The sequence below is a fragment of the Ostrea edulis genome, chromosome 5, assembly GCF_947568905.1.
Source record: "Ostrea edulis chromosome 5, xbOstEdul1.1, whole genome shotgun sequence".
Classification (NCBI taxonomy): domain Eukaryota; kingdom Metazoa; phylum Mollusca; class Bivalvia; order Ostreida; family Ostreidae; genus Ostrea; species Ostrea edulis.
The window spans coordinates 38,090,216-38,111,511 of NC_079168.1; the positions used below are offsets into that span (position 1 = coordinate 38,090,216).

A 21,296-nucleotide genomic window follows, 5' to 3' on the forward strand; every position below is an offset into this window, starting at 1 on the left:
TCTCTATGTTTTGTTGTTCCTTGTTCCAGGAAATTGTTCAGACTTTCCCTTACTTCTTTTGAAGCCACTTGTCCAGTGATGATGTTGATCAGTTCTGCTGGTACTGTGTCGAGATCGAATGGATTCTGAATATTAGCTGCATTTTCAACTATCTTTAGAACATCATTCTCATCCCTTTCTCTTCTGGCTTTGCCTAGCTCTTGGTGTGGCTTATCATTCTGAGAGCTCTCCTTTGCAGCGAACGCTTCAACATATTCAGCTGTGATGTGCCTGGTTGTTAGGCAACGTGTTAACGCTGTCTTTCTTCTTGTGAGTCCAATTACACAGCCTTTGCTTTTCCCATCTCTGTTTACTGTTTGCTCTAATGCTTGATCAATTGCTACAACATTGAAGCTGTGGTTTGGCGTTCGTCGGACAACGAATCCTCCATCAAGCTGATATAAAAATGTTGCTTATACAGTGCCACATGGTACCATGTAATACAGAATCCTCTGAGTATTGTAGGTAAAGTCACATGTCCTAATTTGCGCTAATTCATGTATGGTGTTGTACATATAACAATTAACCACTTTCTTTTTGATATAATTAGCATAGATGATTGATTAAATGTTGCTTAAGGTCTCTCGAGAGAATTTTTCACTCATATGGAGACGTCACCAAGACCGGTGAAGGGCATCAAGTTTAGGCGTATGCTGGGCACTTACGGCCTTTGAGCAGTGAGGGTTCTTTAGCGTGCCACACCAACTGCGACACGGGACATCCGTTTTTAAGGTAATCTCAGAGGACCTTGAACATTCACACCTGATGCCGAGCATTTGGCAATGAAACTAGCACTGCCTGTTTCAACGACTTAGGTCTGTCGCGGCCGGGTTTCGAACCACCAGGGCGAACAGTCTAACCTCTAGGCCACCGCGGCGGTTGATTACCATAGAATACCCCCCTTCCATCAAATTTGAGAAATCGTCAAAAGTTTCTGGATTTGTATTAAATGGTACAACAATAACCATAGAATAACATTTGTACCATTTAATACATATCCACAAAAATTTTGACGATTTCTCAAATTTGGGGGTGGGGGTAACATTTTGCAGTCTTACAGTCTAATGGATTATGCCACACATGCAAACTATATACCAGTCGAGAGAGGAGTCAATGAGACAAATTGTGATATGTAGTATATGCAACTTCTGTGATGAATCGGTCTGTCAGACGCACGAAATGAGCGTACTAGGAACGAAAAATGAAGACGTTTTTGACAATTTAAGTCCATATTTCTTTCATTATCCACAAAACCTGCACAGTATTGTTATATAAAAGTCATGATACAATTGGCAGGACTAGAGTACGTGGTTTAGAACCAATTTTGTTTGATTTTCTGCATAAAGTCAGTCATAATTAGACAAAATGTACTCACTAATTTTTCCACAAAAATAGTGTGACTTTGTGACAGAAATTCCAAATTTAGGCTAGGTCAAACACATTTTATCAGACTACAACCATCATTTCCATAATGTAGACAAAATTCTGCATCAAATCAAATAGGTTGTACTTTGTTCTACCCTAGGTTGGGGTCATCCTAGAATTTGACCTTGTTGCCACTGCACTATAAGACATTACGTCACAAGATGGCAATTTCAATCGATCATTTCTTGTATCATTTTTCATTTACATTTCCAATTTTTTCATATGTATATCTACAGGACATAAAACAACTATAACCAACATTTATATCCATTATGAACAATATCTAATTCACATGTACTACATAATGTCATGAACACGGTTAAATATTTAGAAAGATATGAGCCAAAACACTTCTGGAAACTTCTGAGCTATGTTATTTCTTATCTTATGTTTCAGAGTTCTTGGAGAAATAAGGTGCTATAAAGTTCATTTTGAGCCGCATGGTAAGAAAGAACTTCTGATACCTAAGCCATCTCATGATATTGTTTTATCATGGTAATTTGAACCGCACAAGATTATATAATGCACATAAAAACTTGTCTTCAGTTATATTTATTCCCCCCCTTCAAAGAAGAGGGGCATATTGGTTTGCACCTGTCGGTCGATCGGAATGTCGGTCGGTCGGTAGACCACATGTTTTCCGCTCAATATCTTGAGAACCATTCACTTGATCCTAATGATATTTCATATATATGTTGGTTATGAGTAGAAAAGGACCCTTATTGTTTTTCAGGTCAAAAGGTCAAAGATCAAGGGTCAATCTACTCAGGACATAGGAATATACTGTCCATTCAATATCTTGAGAACCCTTTGCTTGACAGACATTAAACTTGGTACACTGGTACATCCTAAGGAGTAGATGACCTCTATCGATTTTGAGGTCAGAAGGTCAAGGGTCAAACACGACATAGGAATATACTGACCACTCAATGTCTAGGGAACTCTTTGCTTAACAGACATCAAACTTGGCAGACTGGTACATCTTCAGGAGAAGATGACACCTATTGATTTTGAGGTCGCATGGTCAAAATCTACTCAGGACATAGGAATATACTGTCCGCTCAATATCTTAAGAACCCTTTGCTTGACAGACATTAAACTTGGTACACTGGTACATCCTAAGGAGTAGATGACCTCTATCGATTTTGCGGTCACATGGTCAAAGGTCAAGGGTTAAACTGGACATAGTAATATTTTGTCTCCTATATATTAAGAATCATTTGCTTGATTGACACCAAACTTAGTACACTGGTACATCATAAGGAGTAGATGGCCCCTATTGATTTTTAGGTCACATGGTCAATCCACTATTGACATAGGAAGATATTGTCTGCTCAATGATAGGTGAAGATAACGAACAGTGATCAATCTCATAACTCCTACTATTTTGAATTGATGATGCTACTATCAATTATATGATGTGTGTGTATAACCCTTTTCAATTTTGCACCATGGGCGGGGAGGGGGGGGGGCATATGTGTTTTTACAAACATCTCTTGTTTCGTCTGTTGTTGAATGATTTACATGTAGCACAACAATATCTAACAAACAATACTCTGTAAACCAAACTCACAACGCGCTATATTATATTTTTTGTCGGACAACATCTGCTTGTTCGCGATGAACAATATTCGGATTGATTGATTGTATCTTGTTTAACGGCTCTCTCTCAATCGATCGATCGAAATATATTCACTCACATGGAGACGTCACCAAGACCGGTAAAGGGCTTCAAATTTAGACCTATGCTCTGCGCTTACGTCCGTTGATCAGTGAGGGTTTTTTTTTAGCGTGCCACACCTACTGTGACACGGGGACATCCGTTTATAAGGTCATCTCCGAGGACCCGTGACATTCACACCTGATGCCGAGTGTTTGGCGATGGAACTTTCACTACCTGTTTTAACGACTTAGGTTTGTCGCGGCCGGGATTTGAACCCCGGCTTTCCGCATGCGGGGCGAACGCTTTAACCTCTAGACCATCGCGGCGGTACAATAATCGGAAAAATCAAACAATCTTTTAGTACGGTATTTTTTACGCACGATAATTTATTCTATAGTTATAACTCATTTCTTCGAGGTTTATTCCTTGCATTTTTCAGTTCGGCCACCGCCCCCTACCACAGAAACATCAATCATGGTAACAACGCAAGAAACAAGTAGCACAGGTGTTAATGTTCAGATAGAGAATGCCACAACACAAGGTACTAGTGGTACCAGTGATCAAAGAGCCACAGTAATAACGCAAGAATCTGGTACCAGTAGTGGAGGCCACGTTAGTACGTCACAAGGGTCTGTTACCAGTAGTGGCGGTCATGTTAGTCCATCACAAGGATCTGGTGTCAGTAGTGGTGGTCAAGTTAGTACGTCACAAGGATCTGTTACCAGTAGTGTTGGTCAAGTTAGTACGACACAGGGATCTGGTGTCAGTAGTGGCGGTCAAGTTAGTCCATCACAAGGGTCTGTTACCAGTAGTGGCGGTCATGTTAGTCCATCACAAGGATCTGGTGTCAGTAGTGGCGGTCAAGTTAGTACGTCACAAGGATCTGTTACCAGTAGTGTTGGTCAAGTTAGTACGACACAGGGATCTGGTGTCAGTAGTGGCGGTCAAGTTAGTCCATCACAAGGGCCTGGTGTCAGTAGTGGCGGTCAAGTTAGTACGTCACAAGGATCTGTCACCAGTAGTGTTGGTCAAGTTAGTACGACACAGGGATCTGGTGTCAGTAGTGGCGGTCAAGTTAGTCCATCACAAGGATCTGGTGTCAGCAGTGCCGGTCAAGTTAGTACGTCACAAGGATCTGTTACCAGTAGTGTTGGTCAAGTTAGTATGACACAGGGATCTGGTGTCAGTAGTGGGGGTCAAGTTAGTCCATCACAAGGATCTGGTGTCAGTAGTGGCGGTCAAGTTAGTACGTCACAAGGGTCTGGTGTCAGTAGTGGCGGCCAAGTCAGTACGTCACAAGGGTCTGGTGGCAGTAGTGGCGGTCAATCTTTATCCGAAAGTGTTACTCAGATGGCATCAAGATCAGCCCCCAGCGCTTTTTCAGTAACGTCAGATATGTTTACAGACAGCAATCAATCTCCAACAAATTACAGAGACATAACAACCGTTTCCCATGGAACCGGAAGTCACTGTGATATAAAGAAGGGTATGTTATTTTTCCTTAGCTGCATTATATTTGTTTTCGAGCGAAAACAGCATCAAATTAATTTTCATTATTTTTCTTTTTCAGTCAAAGAAAAAGCTGTAAGTTATTTATACACAAACTTTTCCATTATGCATTTCTTTATGAAATATTTACAAAGTTTGCAACGATCAAGGAGACAATGTAGGGAAAATACATACTAAACCATTATGTATTTTTATGAAATATATACAAAGTTTGCAACGATAAAGGAGACAAAGTAGGGAAAATATTAGGTTCTTGAGTACTGTTCTTTAATATAATTGAAATTGTGTTCTAATTCATTTTGACTTCATTTTTGGATTATTTACATAAAAAAGGATACAGCTGATGTCAATGAACAGAAGTGTGGGCCCTTTTTGCTGAGTGTCATTTATATTCTATCGGGTCTAACGATGGAATATGCAGTTTCCAATTTCATATAATCATTCAAGCAGCAGGAGCGGCTGTTTTTCAAATGCAGAGTGAATTTTCACAGATGCTATCAAACATAGCAAAAGCAAATTTAGCAAGAAATGAATTGAACTTTGAATATTGCACTAAGTAAGGTTCACTAATAAAATGACTGCTGTACATTGCTGAGCCAAATGATTAAAGGGTTTGCTTCTTAACCGAGAAGCCCATTTTGAGGTTTTGTTCTACCTTGGTGTCACGTCAAACCTAAGGCGATTGATATAGGTGGAAAATGTTCCATCGCTAAAAACCCCACATAAGCAACACTACCATAAGTCTTTTGAATATGACATCAATTAAAGTCGGAGTTTTTATGTTGTCATACTCTTATAACCAATATAGATGTTTACACTGTACTGTTGTTTATTTCCTCTTCAGAAAAATGGAAGGGTTGAATGTTTCTGTCCCCACCCTACCACTGGGGTGAGAACAAAGGTTATTGTCTTAAATCCACGTGTTTCCATGGAGAGATTGTTACTAGCGGCAGGGCTTGGTTCTGGAGCCATGATAACCACCATTGGTTTGGCCACCGTTTTGTATATCATAACACAGAAATACAGTAGCCCTCACAAACCTGGGCCCTCACAGAAGACCAACAAGGCCAAGAAAAAAATAAGCGTAAGCAGTATTTCAAGCAAAGGGAATTGAGTGCTGTGAACGCATGATTGGTTGTTTTTTGTGATCCATTATATGACTGCGGTACAAGATCAATTCAGTGCATCTGTGATTACGATAATTTTTCTCCTTTGTACAATATCAAATCATTGCCTCTTCATGAGGAGACGTGAACACAAATGCCTGTTTATTTGAATTATGGTTCCAATCATTTAAGGACTTCTGTTATGTTTTCTTTAATGTTTTACTCTAATGAAGCGGATTTTATTCCCCAATAAAATGAAATAGATCTATTACATTTCATTATTCTTTGTTACTAAAGGCAAACTAATACCTCAACTTTATGATAAACTGGGTGATTCAGCTTCTCTATCGTCAACTTCCCATATCTATGCAGAATATTCCATTATCTCCTACATATGGTGTTTACTGACAAACGCGTTGATGGTGCAGGGGTTTCAATAAACTTGTTATGGTCGTTCTAAAAATCTAGTATGCCAAAACAACCTATCATTGGGTCAAATGCTATCTGACTTTTTTCATACCGATTGTTAGGCCGTTCTTGGCACGCTGATTTTGACTACGGATAACTCAATTTACCTGATCAAGATATAGGGCTCACGGCGGGTGTGCCCGGTCGACAGGGGATGCTTACTACTCCTAGGCACCTCATTGCTCCTCTGGTATATCCAGGTGTTTGCCCAACTCTCTGTTTGGTATATTGCTTATAGGATTTTTCTTCACCTTTCATGAAGATTTTTCATGCTTCATGATCGATTGTATGTTTTGCATTGTCTATGGCCACACAGCAATAAATCCTGAGAAACAGTGTGCTGTTCAATAATTAAATTTCGTAAGTATTAAAATTGCATGGATACTCCATATATAGAATATATGATTTTAGATGATGTTTTAATGCATAGAGAAACATATGACTTTTCAACACTTTACACGACCATTCCTTACAATGAATTCAAGACTAGACTTTCTGACACCATGGACAGTTGCTTCGTCAACAAAAATGGAAAACGGATATATTCATATCTAGTGATCAGTCGTCCAAAGAATTACTTTGATAAACACCACTCCGATTCCATGCACAAATACTCTGAAGTTGAAATAAAAATATATGCTGCAGTTCCTCGATGACAATATCTTCGTAGACTTTAGTGATCATGTCTTTTAACAGCCTGTTGATATTCCCATGGACACGAATTGTGCTCCTTTATAAGCTGACCTGCTTTTATATTCTTATGAAGCAGAGTTTATTCAAAACTTCTCATGAGAAGAAAAAGTACCTTGCCTTCAACTCGGCATCTAGATATATTGCCGACGTTTTATCTATTAATAATAATCATTTTAATTCATATGTTAACTCGATATATCCCTGCAAGCTCGAAATAAAAAACACCACAGAATCATCCATCTCTTCTTCATACTTAGAAATTTGATTGAAAGTAGATATTAACGGCAAACTAACAACGCAACATTATGATACATGAGATGAGTTTAGCCTTTCTACCGTCAACTTCCCATATTTATGTAGCAATATTCCATAATCATCTGCATGAAAGGTGAAGATAACGAACAGTAATCCATGTCATAAACTCCTGAAATCAATACAAAATAGAGAGTTGGACAAACACGTACACCTGGATAACCAGAGGTGGGATTAGGTGCCTAGGGGAGTAAACATCCCCTGTCGACCGTTCACACCCGCCGTGAGTCTCAAGTCTTGATCAGGTAAACGGGATAATCTGTAGTCAAATTAGTGTGCCAAGAACGGCCCAACAATCGGCATGAAACACGTCAGACAGCATTTATTCCAATGATAAGGTTGTATTGGCAAACTAGATCGTTATAACGACCATAAAATTTGCGAAATGCTGACTAAAATCGAGACTGTTGAAACTCCAGTAACATCAACTCACTTGTCAGTAGCCTGCCTCAATTTAAAAACTGATCGTATGCAGAACAAGCTTTATATATCGAATTGATTGAGAGATATAAACAGCATATGCTACAAAAATATGGGAAGTTGACGATAGAGAAGTTGAAATTATCCTGTTTGTCATAAGTTTAAGTTTTTAGTTTGCATATAGTATTTATAGCTTTTTAAAACTGGTTTGATACGGAAGAGCATGTTCTGATTATGATCAATTTTTAAATTGAGGCAGGTTATTGACAAGTTTATGATAGAGGGATTTCAACTGTGTCATATAAAGTTAACATTTCACAAATCACAAGGTCGTTATAATGATTTGATAATACAACCTACCTGTCATTAGGCTGAATGCTATCGGACGGTTTCCATACCAAATATTAAATCGCTATTTGCCTGTTCATTTTGACTGCGGATTATTCGATTACCTGATCACAATATAGGGTTTACGGCAGGTGTGACCAGTCAACAAAAGATTCTTAATTCCCTATAATTATTTCAATTAACACACTGGTCAGATTCCTCAATATGTAATTAATACAACTAACAGCGTGTTTAGCCTCGTCAATATGTAATTATTACAATTAACACAGTGTTTACGTCCTAAATATGTAATTATTACAACTAACACAGTGTTTAGTCTCGTCGATATATAATAATTACGATTAATACAGTGTTTTGCCTCGTGAAAATGCAATTATTACGATAGTGTTTAACCTCGTCAATATGTAATTATTACACGAAGTTTTTTGAGACTCTTCTTTTACACTCTATAGAGGTCTCAATTCGAACAAAAACACATAAATCAATTAAAGGCATCATTTTGATAATCAACTGCTTTTGAGTCATTTTAAGAAGTTATTGATACATTGGTTTGTTTGATAACTGAACGTTTAAGACTCCTGATGGGCAGGTAGTCGATCCTCCTCCTTAGCATTTGTACCCGGGGTTAATTCGTCCCATAATATCACTTCATGACTGTCTCTATTTTTAAATCGGACAACCAATAGACGCCCCTGCTTTCTTCGTTTAATCTGATAGTCACCATGTTCGTTCCAGGTGTTAACATATCCAGTGGAATATTGAAGGTCTGTTCACCAAAATTGTCCCACCTTGTTCCGGTATACCCTCTCACAAGCTCGCTGTCGTTCACCAGCACGTCAATCACACCGTTACAATTTGTTTTACAGTGGTTCAATGTGACTTTCACTTCTCGGGCGAGTTTTATGTTTGGCATGTTGATGGAGAGGATGGCGGTACTCCCTCCTGGGTAAAGGAACATTTTATAAGGCCTCCCTTCCCGATAACGATCTGTAGTTTCCACTCCGACATACTGAATGAAGTCTATATTTACGTCATTTGTATCTATCCAAACAACATGACTAACATCTGAAACAATGAAATAGACTTCAACATAATAATGAAACTAAACCACAAAGTATCACATTGCATGGATCAATACTTCATTTAGAGAATGGAAATCCAATGGGAAATATCATAGGATTGTGAAACTAACTACATTCCACAGACGCTTGTTGATTGTAAAAGTAATACATTTCAAAGGCACCTGTTCGTTTAAAAATAAATCATTTTTGAAAATACATGAAGGTATAAACTGCGACGCTTCACGCCGAGATACTGCATGATTGATTGATTAAATATTGTTTAAAATCCCTCTAAAGAATTTTTCACTCATATGGAGACGTAACCATTGCCGGTGAAGAGCTGCAAAATTTACACTCATGCTCGGGCTTACAGCCTTTGAGCAGGGAGGGATCTTTATCGTGCCATACCTGCTGTGGCACGGGACATCGGTTTTTGCGGTCTCATCGGAAGGACCGCCCCATTTAGTCGCCTCTTACGACAAGCAAGGGGTACTGAGGACCTATTCTAACCCGGATCCCCACAGGAGGATACTTCATAAAGTGCATTAGCTTTGATAAATGATTTATTTAGATTTCCATTCTTCTATCATTCCTATAGGAATTCCCAGCCGTTGATATAGACGAACTATATTTATCAAGATTCATACGCGCACTATTCACAACTACAACGCATTCATGAGGAAATGGCCTGACTTTCCAACTCACAACACCATCTTTGATATGTAAAACTAATGATAAATATTATGTATATCCCCCATTTATTGGGATTTTTATTCATTAGTTCCATTTTATACGTCTCACTTTATCATGGTACAGCGATGTCTGTACGTCTGTCCGTTCGTTCGGGATTTCTCTTTTTATTTTCATTTCCTAGCTGTCCCATATCAAGTTGAAACTTGCTGTGTAGCTTCTTTGTGGGTCATCTTCGATACTCAAGTTGCAATGTTGATCCATGTCGACCTCTCTTGCAGGAGTTTTGCCCCTTTATTTGAAATTTAATGTTACATACATGTATGTACGGAGAATATATCATTTGTCTGTCTAATTCGTCTTATAATTTTCAAGCGATGACCTTCTTATTTTATAGCGTGTTTGTTTGGGTATTGGAGATGTGCCTGTGGCAAAGATTTCCATTTTCGTCATTTTGTGAGAAAATTACAGGTAGTTGAACTTGGTCAGTTTTGAGAATACATTACAACGTGAGTACCGTACATGTTTATATATTTCATTTCGGTTTTTTAAATAAAATAAAAAGGGTGGTATCTAGTTTTGAACTCGTTCCCTCTGTTCTCAGTCAATGCGTTCCATCTACCACAGCGATTTTGCTAGTATTATATTTTCACGCACAGGTCGTATTTGTACACATGTATTTAATTCGATCTCTCTCGGGATCTACTTTATTACTCGTAGTCATTTGGTCATTGGGGTATTTCAAGTCGTGTTTGAATCTTAAATACCATTTGACAAGTTAACTAGGACTGATAAACTTTCATTTGTGAATGAGTTTATCTTTGCAGTTTTATATTAATTTTGGAAATGTGATTCCTTTCAACCAGTCTGGAATTTGTTCAACTTACATCGACAACTGATATCATAACAGCTTTTACCATCATGAGTTTCCATTACACGGATTCAAAGAACCGCATATTTTTTGTACATGGGTGAATAAGGTTAGCTAACATTGTCTCTACCGACAATATTTTGTTATTGTTTGGATAATAGAACAGGAAATAATTTATCTTCGGCTGAGCGAAGCGAACGAGAACATAAGTCTATTTAACTCCTCTCACAATTTTCAATTTGAAAAGGCCTTTGTAAACAATTTGAAGATGTGCATATTGTAAGGACTTTGATTTTCAACATTTTTTTAAAAACTTTTACTTCATGTTTAAAAAAGATATAAGTTGTTGGACTTGATCGATTTGGGGGGGATTACTTTACACACAGAGCACTATCTCCTGTCATAGTTTTAAGCTGGTACACTGTACCTTATACTATATTATACAAAAGAAAGTATTCGCAGCTTGGTGATGGTTAATACTATCTTCAGTAAGTTCTATAACTAATGGCTTCTTACATGTGAAATTGTGTACAAAGTATCATTTCCGGTATCCGTCACTCTCGCTCTGCTTTTGTTAAATTCTTAATTTTCACAAGTTGCATGAAATATTTCAAGGTAAAAGAGAAAATGCACATTGAAAATTGAAAACTAGAGAAAACAGACAGAAAATTCCGCATTTACAGAATACATCCAAATGTTGTTCATTTAAAAGAGTGAGGCGGATCCCCAGGGGGTGGAGTCCGAACGACAGGTGCTTGTGATACATCTTGTCTGGCATTCCTAATGATTCGATGTGATATCATATTCTTCAAAATACACACCAAATACCCTATCTTCACAGTTCCCTCTTTACCGAATCCATGTACCAATAGACAAACAAAGCTTATCTGCACGTTTAAAAGGCCCTTACGTATACAAAATGCCTCTAGCGTTGGTTCCAATCAATTCTTTTATTTACAAACAAACCAACAGACCGTTAAACACAATTGATTGTGAGAGTCTGGTAAATAAGAAAAAGTGACGATAACAAACAACGATCAATTTCGTAGATTTAGATGTCGGAAATAAGAACTATTGATACCGGTGCAAATATCGATCATATTTAGAATTCTAGTTCCTGGCACTAATTAACCAAACAGTTATCTTACCCACCGCTAAGTCCCGGACACAAAGATTTCGGCGGCATTTCCGGTGAATCATCTTGTCTTCGCCTTTTTCTCCTCTGCACGGTACTCGTAGCCCAAGACATCTCTATCAGACAAAAATGATCCTCGCCGAACTTTCCCACCAGTATTTTGAAATGACCGACATGTCCGTGCATGTTCATGCGCTTCAATGTCACAGAGGCTCGGTTGTTAGATATTGAAGTTTTGTATTATTTGTTCCTGAATAATATACAAATAAAATCCACCAAAACCCGCTCTTTTCGTCGTTTAAAAAAAAAGGTATATCATATATACATTAAAACGACGAAAAGAGCGGGGTTTGGTGGTGGATTTTATTTATATATCATTCAGGAACAAATAATACAAAACTTCAATATCTGACAACCTCGCCCCTGTGTTCAATATTTTAAGGAAGAATTCGGAGATTAGATTATGTGGAATGTGGCTATGTTCAATCTGTATTATGTGTTCAACTCAAAATTGAACAACTTTCATTTAGATAATTAAGTTCAATCTCATTTGAAGAATATTCTAATGACTGAAATTTAGATTGCATTCAAGAAAACATTTTCATCGGATATTGTGCTGATTTACATTTTACATGCGATACTGCAAGGTAAATAAAGTGAATTCTGTTCGTATTTAGTGATGGCGTAGAAATAATAATTTGTTCGTTGACTTTGAACATCACAAATATGTAAGTTAGCAATATTTGCAAATCAACACGAGATTCTTTCATAAATGAAATTCTTACATATTCTTTTAGGCATACTAGTATATAATGAATGTTTCGAAGTAGAAAATATTGAACTGGTCTAAAATGGAATTGTGATTGAAACACTGACATTGATAAATCAACACATTTTCAAGATTGAAGTCCAGATAACACAATATGTAAATCTTCGTCATATTGAATTTCCGACTGTTTTCGGATGTTAATCAAGACGAGTTCTGAACGTTGAACATAGATTATGTGATAAATATCATACATTGAATATAAAGAAGGAAATTCATTTCATAGTTAAAACAACACTGAAATTTCCCAATCTTATCAATTATATAAGTGTGTGTGATTCTTTCGAATACTTTACATTTCATTGTAAATTTACAACTTTACAAATTTCATTGTTTAAAATAGATATTTACATTGTAAATGATGTAAATATTCATGCAAAATAAACATTGTCTAAATCTTTATGCTGAAACAATCAAATCTATATACATGTACATTCATTTCAAATATCAACGCAGCTTCAGACGAGTTCAACATGATGTCGACCTATCATCAACGTATAAAATCAACCTCAAGTTTTAACACTGAAATCATATATCTATCAGATCAAAGTGTTCCGTTGGGATCCGAATCAATTAAATTGCGATGTTTACGAATTCATACCTCCCATTCTTCGTTTTGTTTCAACATTTTAAAAAAAGATCTTGGGAATATTAATATAGTGATGTACGTATGCATATACTGATGCACGCCTCCTTAATATAGAAGTGTACATGTACTAATGCACGCCTCTTTAATTTAGGAGGTATACATATACACTGTACATGTACATGTGCTGATGCACGTCTCCTTGATATAGTAGTGCACATGTACATGCACTGATGCATGCCTCCTTAATATAGTGGTGTACATATACATGTAATGATGCACGCCTTCTTTATATAGAAGTGTACATGAACTGATGCACGCATCCTTAATTTAGGAGGTGTGCATATACACGTACCGAGTTTGGGCGCCTCCTTAATGTAGTGGCGTACAAACATGCATATGTACTGTAAAAGTACCCCGCCTCCTTAATATAGCGATACATCCACATGTAGCGGGGATGAGCTCCTCCTAAATATAGCGATACATCCATATGTAGCGGGGATGAGCTCCTCCTTAATATAGTGGCATATATATGTAATTAAATACGGTGCGTAAAGAAAGATAATTTCACGTGCATTCCCCCACTACTCAAGATGTTCATTGATATCTTCCCATTACGGGACATTTAAAATTGGTTTAATATATTAAATCGATCTATTGATATTAAGATGCCGATGATTCCTATCACAATGGCCGAATTAATATTGATCAATAGAGCCCTTTATAGCAGAATTTTGACAATTTAAAAAATATATATTTTAGTCTTTTCGTTCTGGTTCATTTGCTCACTTGTCCGTACCGTGATTTTGTTCATAATTAGAGCACGATTGTGTATTGCAAAGGGGCTCCTCAGAGTTAAATATTCTTTCTTTGATTTTAAATAGACACTACTGAAAAGAGGGACTTTTGTTTTGGCTTGAAAAGATCAAATTCAAAAGTATCACTTGGACAATAGTATCGTGTATTACTCTTTCAAGAACTTGAAAAACAATAACAATTTCAACTGTGTTAATTAAACCCCGTGTGTCCCCTTTCCGAGATCAGATTTCATATTTTGGTGTGCAAAAGATCGGATATTTCGCCGGGGATCGCACCTGTCTGTGAAACGGTGATATATCATCTGTAGTCCTGAATCAGCGAAAACTGGTAAGTGTGTCAACAAGGAATTCTTAATGGGGAAAAGTCAAACAGCGAAATAATTATTGATTATTGTACTAAATAACATAAAATGTATGAATATTTCATGGGTATTGAATTCCAGGTACTTCATGTATAATGTAATATATTTTTCAAAACGCTAATTGCCATTTTACTTTCATTCTTCTTCTATGCTGGCCTGTGTGACAGTATAGGAACACTGAGGTGGGGTTCGAATCACGAGGAAGTATCGAGAGAAACACCTTGTTGTTTAAATACATTTCTTTGCCATCCTTTCAAGACTCAAATATTTTCCTAGATCTGCAGCCATGCCTTGGAAGTGGGGAAAAATCAGCGACCTTGACCTGGAGATGGAAGTCAAACGATGTTACCGGTCGCTATTAGAAGCACAGGAAACAAATGACAACTGCGTGCGTGCGCATGAAAACGTTGGACGAGCGATGGAGGACAAGACAGATAAAGAGAACCCTTTTCCCGGAAAATGGCGCTTTTTAAAACCAAGTATGTGTGCATGTTAAAGGAAATGGATGTTCAACACATATGCCTGCATTAATGCTTATATTTGATAATTAAATGTTTTCATATTTTCTTTAGGAGACATCTATCAGGCTAGCGAGTTAATGGAGGAAAAATACTACCATAAAGAATTACCAAAATCTGAAAACCCCATCTGTTTCACTTCGCCATACAGGAACGCCAGATTTGCAAAGTTTTCGCGTCCGCAAACAGTGCCATCTTATGACAAAGTAGACTCGTCATGCAACAAAATTACGGAAACAAATGGCGATGTGGACGGCGACACTTCATATAGCCTACCACCCGTAAAGCTGGAGGACGACAAATCCTTCGTCAGCAACATCTCCACGATCCCCGATATTTCTCTAACGGGTCAACTACTGCGACCCGATGACGATGTAAATCACTCCGATGTAACGGGAAAAACAGGTCTCCATTATGCCTCCAAACGGGGCCAGATCACAGCAGTGCAACAACTTCTTCAAGATGGAGCCATGGTCAATGCTGTTGATGAATCTGGGAAGTCGCCTCTCATTTACGCGGTAGAAAACGGTTTCACTGCAGTTGCCAAGGACTTGATCGATCACGGAGCTTACGTTAACCAAAAAGACAACAACAGGATGACACCACTGAGACTCGCAACGGAGGCTGGAAAGAAATACCTTGTGAGCGTTCTTCTGAAGAATCGTGCCTCGGTTTACATCCTGGATAAGGACATGAAAGCGGCGCTTCATTACGCCGTTGAGAAGAACTACCCGGATATTGTTGAACTGTTGATTGATTCCGGGGCTCCAGTCAATCAGAGTGACGGTAACCAGAGGAAATCCCTGCATTACGCCGCGGAAAGGGGGTACCTATCCATCGTAGAACTCCTCCTCAAGAAGGGAGCTTCCATCGACAGTATGGACCGAGACATGCTGACACCAGTATTTTTGGCTGTAGAGAAAGGACTCGAAATTATGTCACATGTCCTGATTTCCAAAGGAGCCAGTGTGAATGCTGCTGATCGCCGCCGTCGGACACCACTGCATGTTGCCGCAGGAAGTGGATTTATCAACATTGCCATGGAACTGATTGCAAACCACGCCGGAGTCAATAATCGGGATGACGTCGGTCGAACGCCTGTGTTTTATGCTGTCCAAAATGGAGACGTCAATATGGTAAATGCTTTCATACAGAACGGTGTCCAGATGGATACGAGTGATATCGCAGGGAAAACCCTTCTTCGATATGCAATTGAAACCCAAAGCGAGGCTATGATATACTTAGTATCCAAGGCAGAACTTGACCAGTGCGGTCCAAAGCGCCACGTTTATCATCGTCAGCTGCTGACAGCCATTGAAACGGAGTGCGAATTTCTAGGGAAAACCGTTTGGAATCACGTAATTGATAACTGCTTGTGTCTGTCGTCCGATGTCGTGGAATGTCGCCTGATGACAGCCACTGTTAACATCCTTCTGGACGCCACGTGCACGGCCTTCTCGCGAGCCAACCGTACCGTACTTCTGAGAACGGAAACACAACTCAGAAATAACAAGCCCGAGAACCCATATATAGTGGCTCATGTCATCGCTCTTCCCCCAGCCAGACGCCCGACATTTATGGGATTACCCGTTGTGTACAAAGTGTCGGAGTTTAAGGCAGCACCACTTTCTAGTTTATTCAGCAATCCCAAGTGAGTTGCAGCAGATGAGTGGTAAAAATTTGGTAGACTTTTGAAATACGTAGATATTTTATTTTTGTTTTGTCTTACTTTTGTAGCTAATAAAAGATCCACTTTGTTGTTTATTGTACATATAGCACTATAAAACTACGAAGGGGTATTTTTCTGACACACAAGAGGCTCATGGGACTTGCATTGTAGCTTTCCTGATTTATTTTTGGCAATATCTAAGAGTTAAAGTGCATTTTAACAAAATGTATGCATGTACTGTATTTTCACTATATAATAGCCATCCCCTATAGTCTCAGTACCTATTGGGTAACTTGCTCAGGGGTAATCAGGGTCATATATTCCACAATCTTCATAACCATACCTATAGTATTTTGTCACGATGCAGTAGATTCCACTAGATAAAACTTTACCTATTTATAGCTCAGCCATAGAGCCAACAGGTACTGTTTGCTTAATGTTAAGGATGACACCTGATCTAGCACCAGATCTGTCCCAGGGACCATGTCTTTCACAATTCTGGAAGAAGCCTCTCCCTACTTCATCACTATTCACTCTGCTTGTGTGATGTCCAGGGCCCAGTTGCACAAAGACGAGTCAAGTTTAACTGACAGTTAATGTCTACTTAACACTACAGTGTATATGAATGCAAGAGTTAATGAGAAGTTACAAATGTAACTGTCTATTAAAGTTAACTAACCGTCATGCAACTGGGTCCTGGAGTCAAGGTCTCGAGATAATCTGGTGCCATGAATTCCCTAGTTTCCATTACAGGCCTCTCTTAGTATCATTCTTGTGTACTCAGTTTCATTGTTTGATATTCAAAAGGTCAAAGAAGGATTTAAAAAAAGAAATGGGGCAGTTTTACTCCATTAATCACAAATCCCACCTTAGCAACAGCACCTCCGATCCAGGGTTCATGAATTTCACAGTTCTTGTTCATCATGAGTATATACACAGTCTGGCCTCCTAGATGTCCCCTAGTGTAGAAAATTTAAAAAGATTTCTAAAGATAACATCATTTTAAATGTATATTTCCCCCTCTGCACCCTGGAGTGCACTGACCATGGAATTCACAAAGATAGTTCCCCTTACTTTAGATATTCCATACTACTAAAAGAGAAGACGATAGCAGATTACCAATCGTAATAAGACACCTGAGTAACTCAAGTGACCCAATAAAAACTAAAGACTAATTATAGAAAGCATGCCGACTTTATTTCATATGACATAAATTCGGAAACAAACAGAGAAAAAAACAGTACTATACCAGAGCTACCAGGTAAAGTGAGTTATTACAAAACATAACGAATTAGACAATAAATTATCACACCGGGACGAATGGGTGTATATCTTAACAGTATTTCACATCAAGAAAGATAACTCTTACCAGAGAAATGCCTACCAAGCAAGAAGACGTGTGCATGATATCCACAATAGGAGAATGTGTAGCACGTGACAGCTTTCATAAGAAGAAAGATAAATCCCTTATCAAGCAATCTCTTCTATAATACTGCTCATCAATAAGCATTATGTGTTATTATCATGCTTCCTGTTAGATTCAATACCCTACTATTTTCACATAGAGCACCGGCAAAATAATGTGAACCATTTTCTTTTTGAGAAATTGTAGCCAATCTGCGAACTTCACCCCAGGGCCTCTCCCTTGCTAAGCGAACATGCTATCCATTAGGTCAGAGACCTATACTAAATGCGGATAAATTAAACATATCAATTAAAATTACCACTAATATAACCGTTATAAGGAAAATTTGTCAAATATTTGATTACCACTAAAAAAAAAATTCAAATAAAATAATAACAAACTAATCGATACACATTTAAAATATCCGCATCAATCATGACTGGAAACACAAACACATTCAGAGTGATCACTGTTTCCTTCATAAACGTAAGTACCAAACATTCTGAAGAAAAAAATGTTGAGAGTCAGCACAAAATTATAATAATGTTACATTTTGCATGCACTACAGTAAAACACAGTTACAGCAAGCACATTTATAATGAATTCACACCTACAGTGAAGTGATTTTCATTCCCTGTAGTTTTAAAACATATTATCAACTTATTGGATATAATGAAATACGTTTATAACGAATCAAAATTGTTTATCCCCAGCATTTCACTATAAGCATGCTTTACTGTATGCTAAAATAGAAGTCGGGGTTTTGACATATAATGCACTTGCCCTCAGCTCGTGCCCCATGTGTCAAAATCCTGACTACTATTTTGGCATAGTGTATGCAAAATACGACATTATTACTAAATAAATATGATGAATTCATGAAAACAAGTAATAATACAATGGAGATTGCAACTACCATGAACTCAACGACATCATTATAAAACGAACACAGTCATAAAAAAATGTCATTTTAAAAGCTGATGGAAAAAATAAAACAGCACAAGTTGTTTTCCTAGTGATTCAAGATGTTGACAGGAAAATATTCATAAAATACAGATTAAAATCTCGAGATGACATAAAAAACTATCACAAATAGCTAAAATGTTACTTGGCTGAAGTTAAAAAAAATATCTGTTAATGATAGAGTAAGAATATGGTGTCTGTCATCCTAAAAGCAAAAAGCAGTGACTTTAATATCATACATGTATAAAAACTGTGCAATACATTCATGTGAATCTAAACAAACATAGAAATCAAAACAGTATAGTCACCCGAAGATCACCCAAACAATGTCAACAAAAAATAAATTCTGTTTTCTGTGAGACAGCAAGTTAAAACATTGAATATATCATTATTTCCCATTCAGTCTGATGATACATGGAGTATAAACTATTTTACATATCTAGTTTACATCAGCTATATGTACATTCTTTTCCCCTTTGTCTACCCTCCATCACAGACCCATGGAGACTGGACACAGAGATGCTGTCCGGTGGTCAGATCTGAGCAGAGGATGCTACACATGCATAAAATACAGATTTTATCCAGCATACTTACACTGTATACTTAGGCTAGTAACATAAAAAATCTGAACAGATAAACTAATTCAGATTAATAATGACAAATACACAGGATGTAAGCTGTAAGTGAAAGGTAATGAAAGAATACAAAGTTTTCTACACACATCCTCCAGAGATTAATATCACAAAAAGAAAAAAGTACCAAAGTTCATGACAGATTTGTGAATTGCATTGATCATGTGCACCCTGGCCAGTCGTGGAATATCCCTCATCTGTTACGACAGGAGATCCTTCATATCGTTCATGGATTCCACGATGGCGTCTGCTAGCTTGGTGGATGATGTCTTGTCACAAGTTTTGTGTGATGTCACATGGAATTTTACTGAAAAGGGGAAGACATAATAAAGTGATATCTAATTTGCTTTGATGGAATTTAACTAAAATCAAATTAGAAACAAAAGTTTAAAGTGGAACTGAAATACAATTCATTAATGTTTTGAGATGTTTCACTCTGATCATACGCCCTAACCTTTCAATCAACATAAACAGTCTTTGTACAGTTTGTGGCATTTACTTAATATACATAATTTTCAACTGGGAATTATTGCACAAACAATAGTCAAAGGTTCATCTGCTCGTCTTCCAGTAAGGATCAACTGATTGTATAATGTTTAACGTCCCGCTTAAAAACTTCTCACTTATATGGAGATGTTACCATTGCCGGTCAAGGGCTGCAAAATTTAGGCCTACGCTCGGAGCTTGCAGCCTTTGAGCAGAAGGGGATCTTTATCGTGCCACACCTGCTATGACACAGGACCTTGGTTTTAGCGGTACAACAAGCAAGGGTACTGAGGACCTATTCTAACCCAGATCCCCACAGGACTCATTTCTTAAGATTTTTAACCCCATCCCTCAAGCTGAAGGGGGTGTGGTGAACGTAATATTCACAATCTTTATACCTCAGAGAAGTTCCCTACTAAATTTGATGAAAAATGGCCAGATGCAATAATTTTCAGAGTACAAGTTAATTATGTTCAAATGCTACTTATGATTATAGAGTTACTATCATGGTTGTGCTGTTACAATTAAAACAGTAAATGTAATGATTAGAATTTATTAAAATATGATTACATGTGTGCAGATAGTTACAATAACATGTATGATTATACGGTTATCATTAAAATTACAATTATGAATATTTAGCTACGACTGCTATTACATATTGATGTTATTACTATAATTACACAGTCACAATCATTGTTATTTAGTTATGATTACACAGTTACAATCGTTGTTATTTACTTATGATTACACATTTACAATCATTGTTATTTAGGTATAGCTATGATTACACACTTACAATTATTGTTATTTAGTTATGACTATGATTACACATTTAAAATCATTGTTATTTAGTTATTACTATGATTACACAGTTACAATTATTGTTATTAAGTTATGATTGTGATTACACTTTTACAGTCATTGTTATTTAGTTATGACTATGATTACACAGTTACAATTATTGTTATTTAATCATGATTATACAGTTACAATCATTGTTATTTAGTTATGATGTGATTACACATTTACAATCGTTATTTAGTTATGATTATGATTACACATTTACAATCATTGTTATTTAGTTATGATTATACAGTTACAATCGTTATTTAGTTAATATGATTATGATTACACAGTTACAATCATTGTTATTTAGTTATGATTAAGATTACACATTTACAATTATTGTTATTTAGTTATGATTATGATTACACATTTAGGATTATTGTTATTTAGTTATGATTATGATAACACAGTTACAATCATTGTTTTTTAGTTATGATTAAGA

The 21,296-nt window shown here is 37.2% G+C and overlaps 4 protein-coding genes across 7 annotated transcripts in view; 2 read left to right on the forward strand and 2 right to left on the reverse strand.

Moving 5' to 3' along the window:
• Positions 1 to 6,013, forward strand: part of LOC125651188 (uncharacterized) — an 82,520-nt gene extending 76,507 nt beyond the window's left edge. Inside the window, exons 42-45 of the mRNA XM_048879770.2 lie at positions 1,861 to 1,907; positions 3,567 to 4,613; positions 4,698 to 4,711; positions 5,481 to 6,013. Coding sequence (XP_048735727.2) covers positions 1,861 to 1,907; positions 3,567 to 4,613; positions 4,698 to 4,711; positions 5,481 to 5,750 — 1,378 coding nt within the window. The 3' untranslated portion in view covers positions 5,751 to 6,013. The remainder of the gene's footprint in view (positions 1 to 1,860; positions 1,908 to 3,566; positions 4,614 to 4,697; positions 4,712 to 5,480) is intronic.
• Positions 6,014 to 8,254: 2,241 nt separating this feature from the next.
• On the reverse strand, positions 8,255 to 11,972 carry LOC125649111 (uncharacterized). 2 transcript variants are annotated; one of them, XM_048876346.2, is made up of 2 exons: positions 11,754 to 11,972; positions 8,255 to 9,048 (listed from the first exon to the last, which is right to left on the reverse strand). In XM_048876346.2, exons 1-2 carry the CDS (start codon positions 11,803 to 11,805, stop codon positions 8,627 to 8,629), a joined length of 474 nt encoding a protein of 157 aa, XP_048732303.1. In that variant the 5' UTR covers positions 11,806 to 11,972; the 3' UTR covers positions 8,255 to 8,626. The 2 variants fall into 2 exon arrangements, with proteins under 2 accessions (XP_048732303.1, XP_048732302.1); XM_048876345.2 differs by having other exon boundaries at positions 11,758 to 11,970.
• A 2,076-nt stretch (positions 11,973 to 14,048) lies between these two features.
• LOC125649109 (ankyrin repeat domain-containing protein 50-like) lies at positions 14,049 to 18,639 on the forward strand. 2 transcript variants are annotated; one of them, XM_048876342.2, is made up of 3 exons: positions 14,049 to 14,298; positions 14,609 to 14,811; positions 14,905 to 16,609. In XM_048876342.2, the coding sequence occupies exons 2-3, from the start codon at positions 14,619 to 14,621 to the stop codon at positions 16,503 to 16,505; spliced, it is 1,794 nt and encodes a 597-aa protein (XP_048732299.2). In that variant the 5' UTR covers positions 14,049 to 14,298; positions 14,609 to 14,618; the 3' UTR covers positions 16,506 to 16,609. The 2 variants fall into 2 exon arrangements, with proteins under 2 accessions (XP_048732299.2, XP_048732300.2); XM_048876343.2 differs by lacking the exon at positions 14,049 to 14,298 and having other exon boundaries at positions 14,456 to 14,811; positions 14,905 to 18,639.
• LOC125649343 (carnitine O-palmitoyltransferase 1, liver isoform-like) overlaps positions 17,695 to 21,296 on the reverse strand; it is a 36,767-nt gene continuing 33,165 nt past the window's right edge. For both annotated transcript variants that reach the window (XM_048876800.2, XM_056165956.1), the window contains exon 19: positions 17,695 to 19,826. In XM_048876800.2, the coding sequence (XP_048732757.2) occupies positions 19,720 to 19,826 (107 nt within the window). In that variant the 3' untranslated portion in view covers positions 17,695 to 19,719. The remainder of the gene's footprint in view (positions 19,827 to 21,296) is intronic.

Excerpts from the sequence above, each read along its gene's own strand:
- LOC125649109 (XM_048876342.2), top strand. The coding sequence starts at position 14,619 with ATGCCTTGGAAGTGGGGAAAAATCAGCGACCTTGACCTGGAGATGGAA. Across the intron at positions 14,812-14,904 it reads ATGGCGCTTTTTAAAACCAA|GAGACATCTATCAGGCTAGC; the intron begins GTATGTGTGCAT and ends TATTTTCTTTAG.
- LOC125649111 (XM_048876345.2), bottom strand. The coding sequence starts at position 11,932 with ATGAACATGCACGGACATGTCGGTCATTTCAAAATACTGGTGGGAAAG. Across the intron at positions 9,049-11,757 it reads TTTGTGTCCGGGACTTAGCG|ATGTTAGTCATGTTGTTTGG; the intron begins GTGGGTAAGATA and ends TCATTGTTTCAG.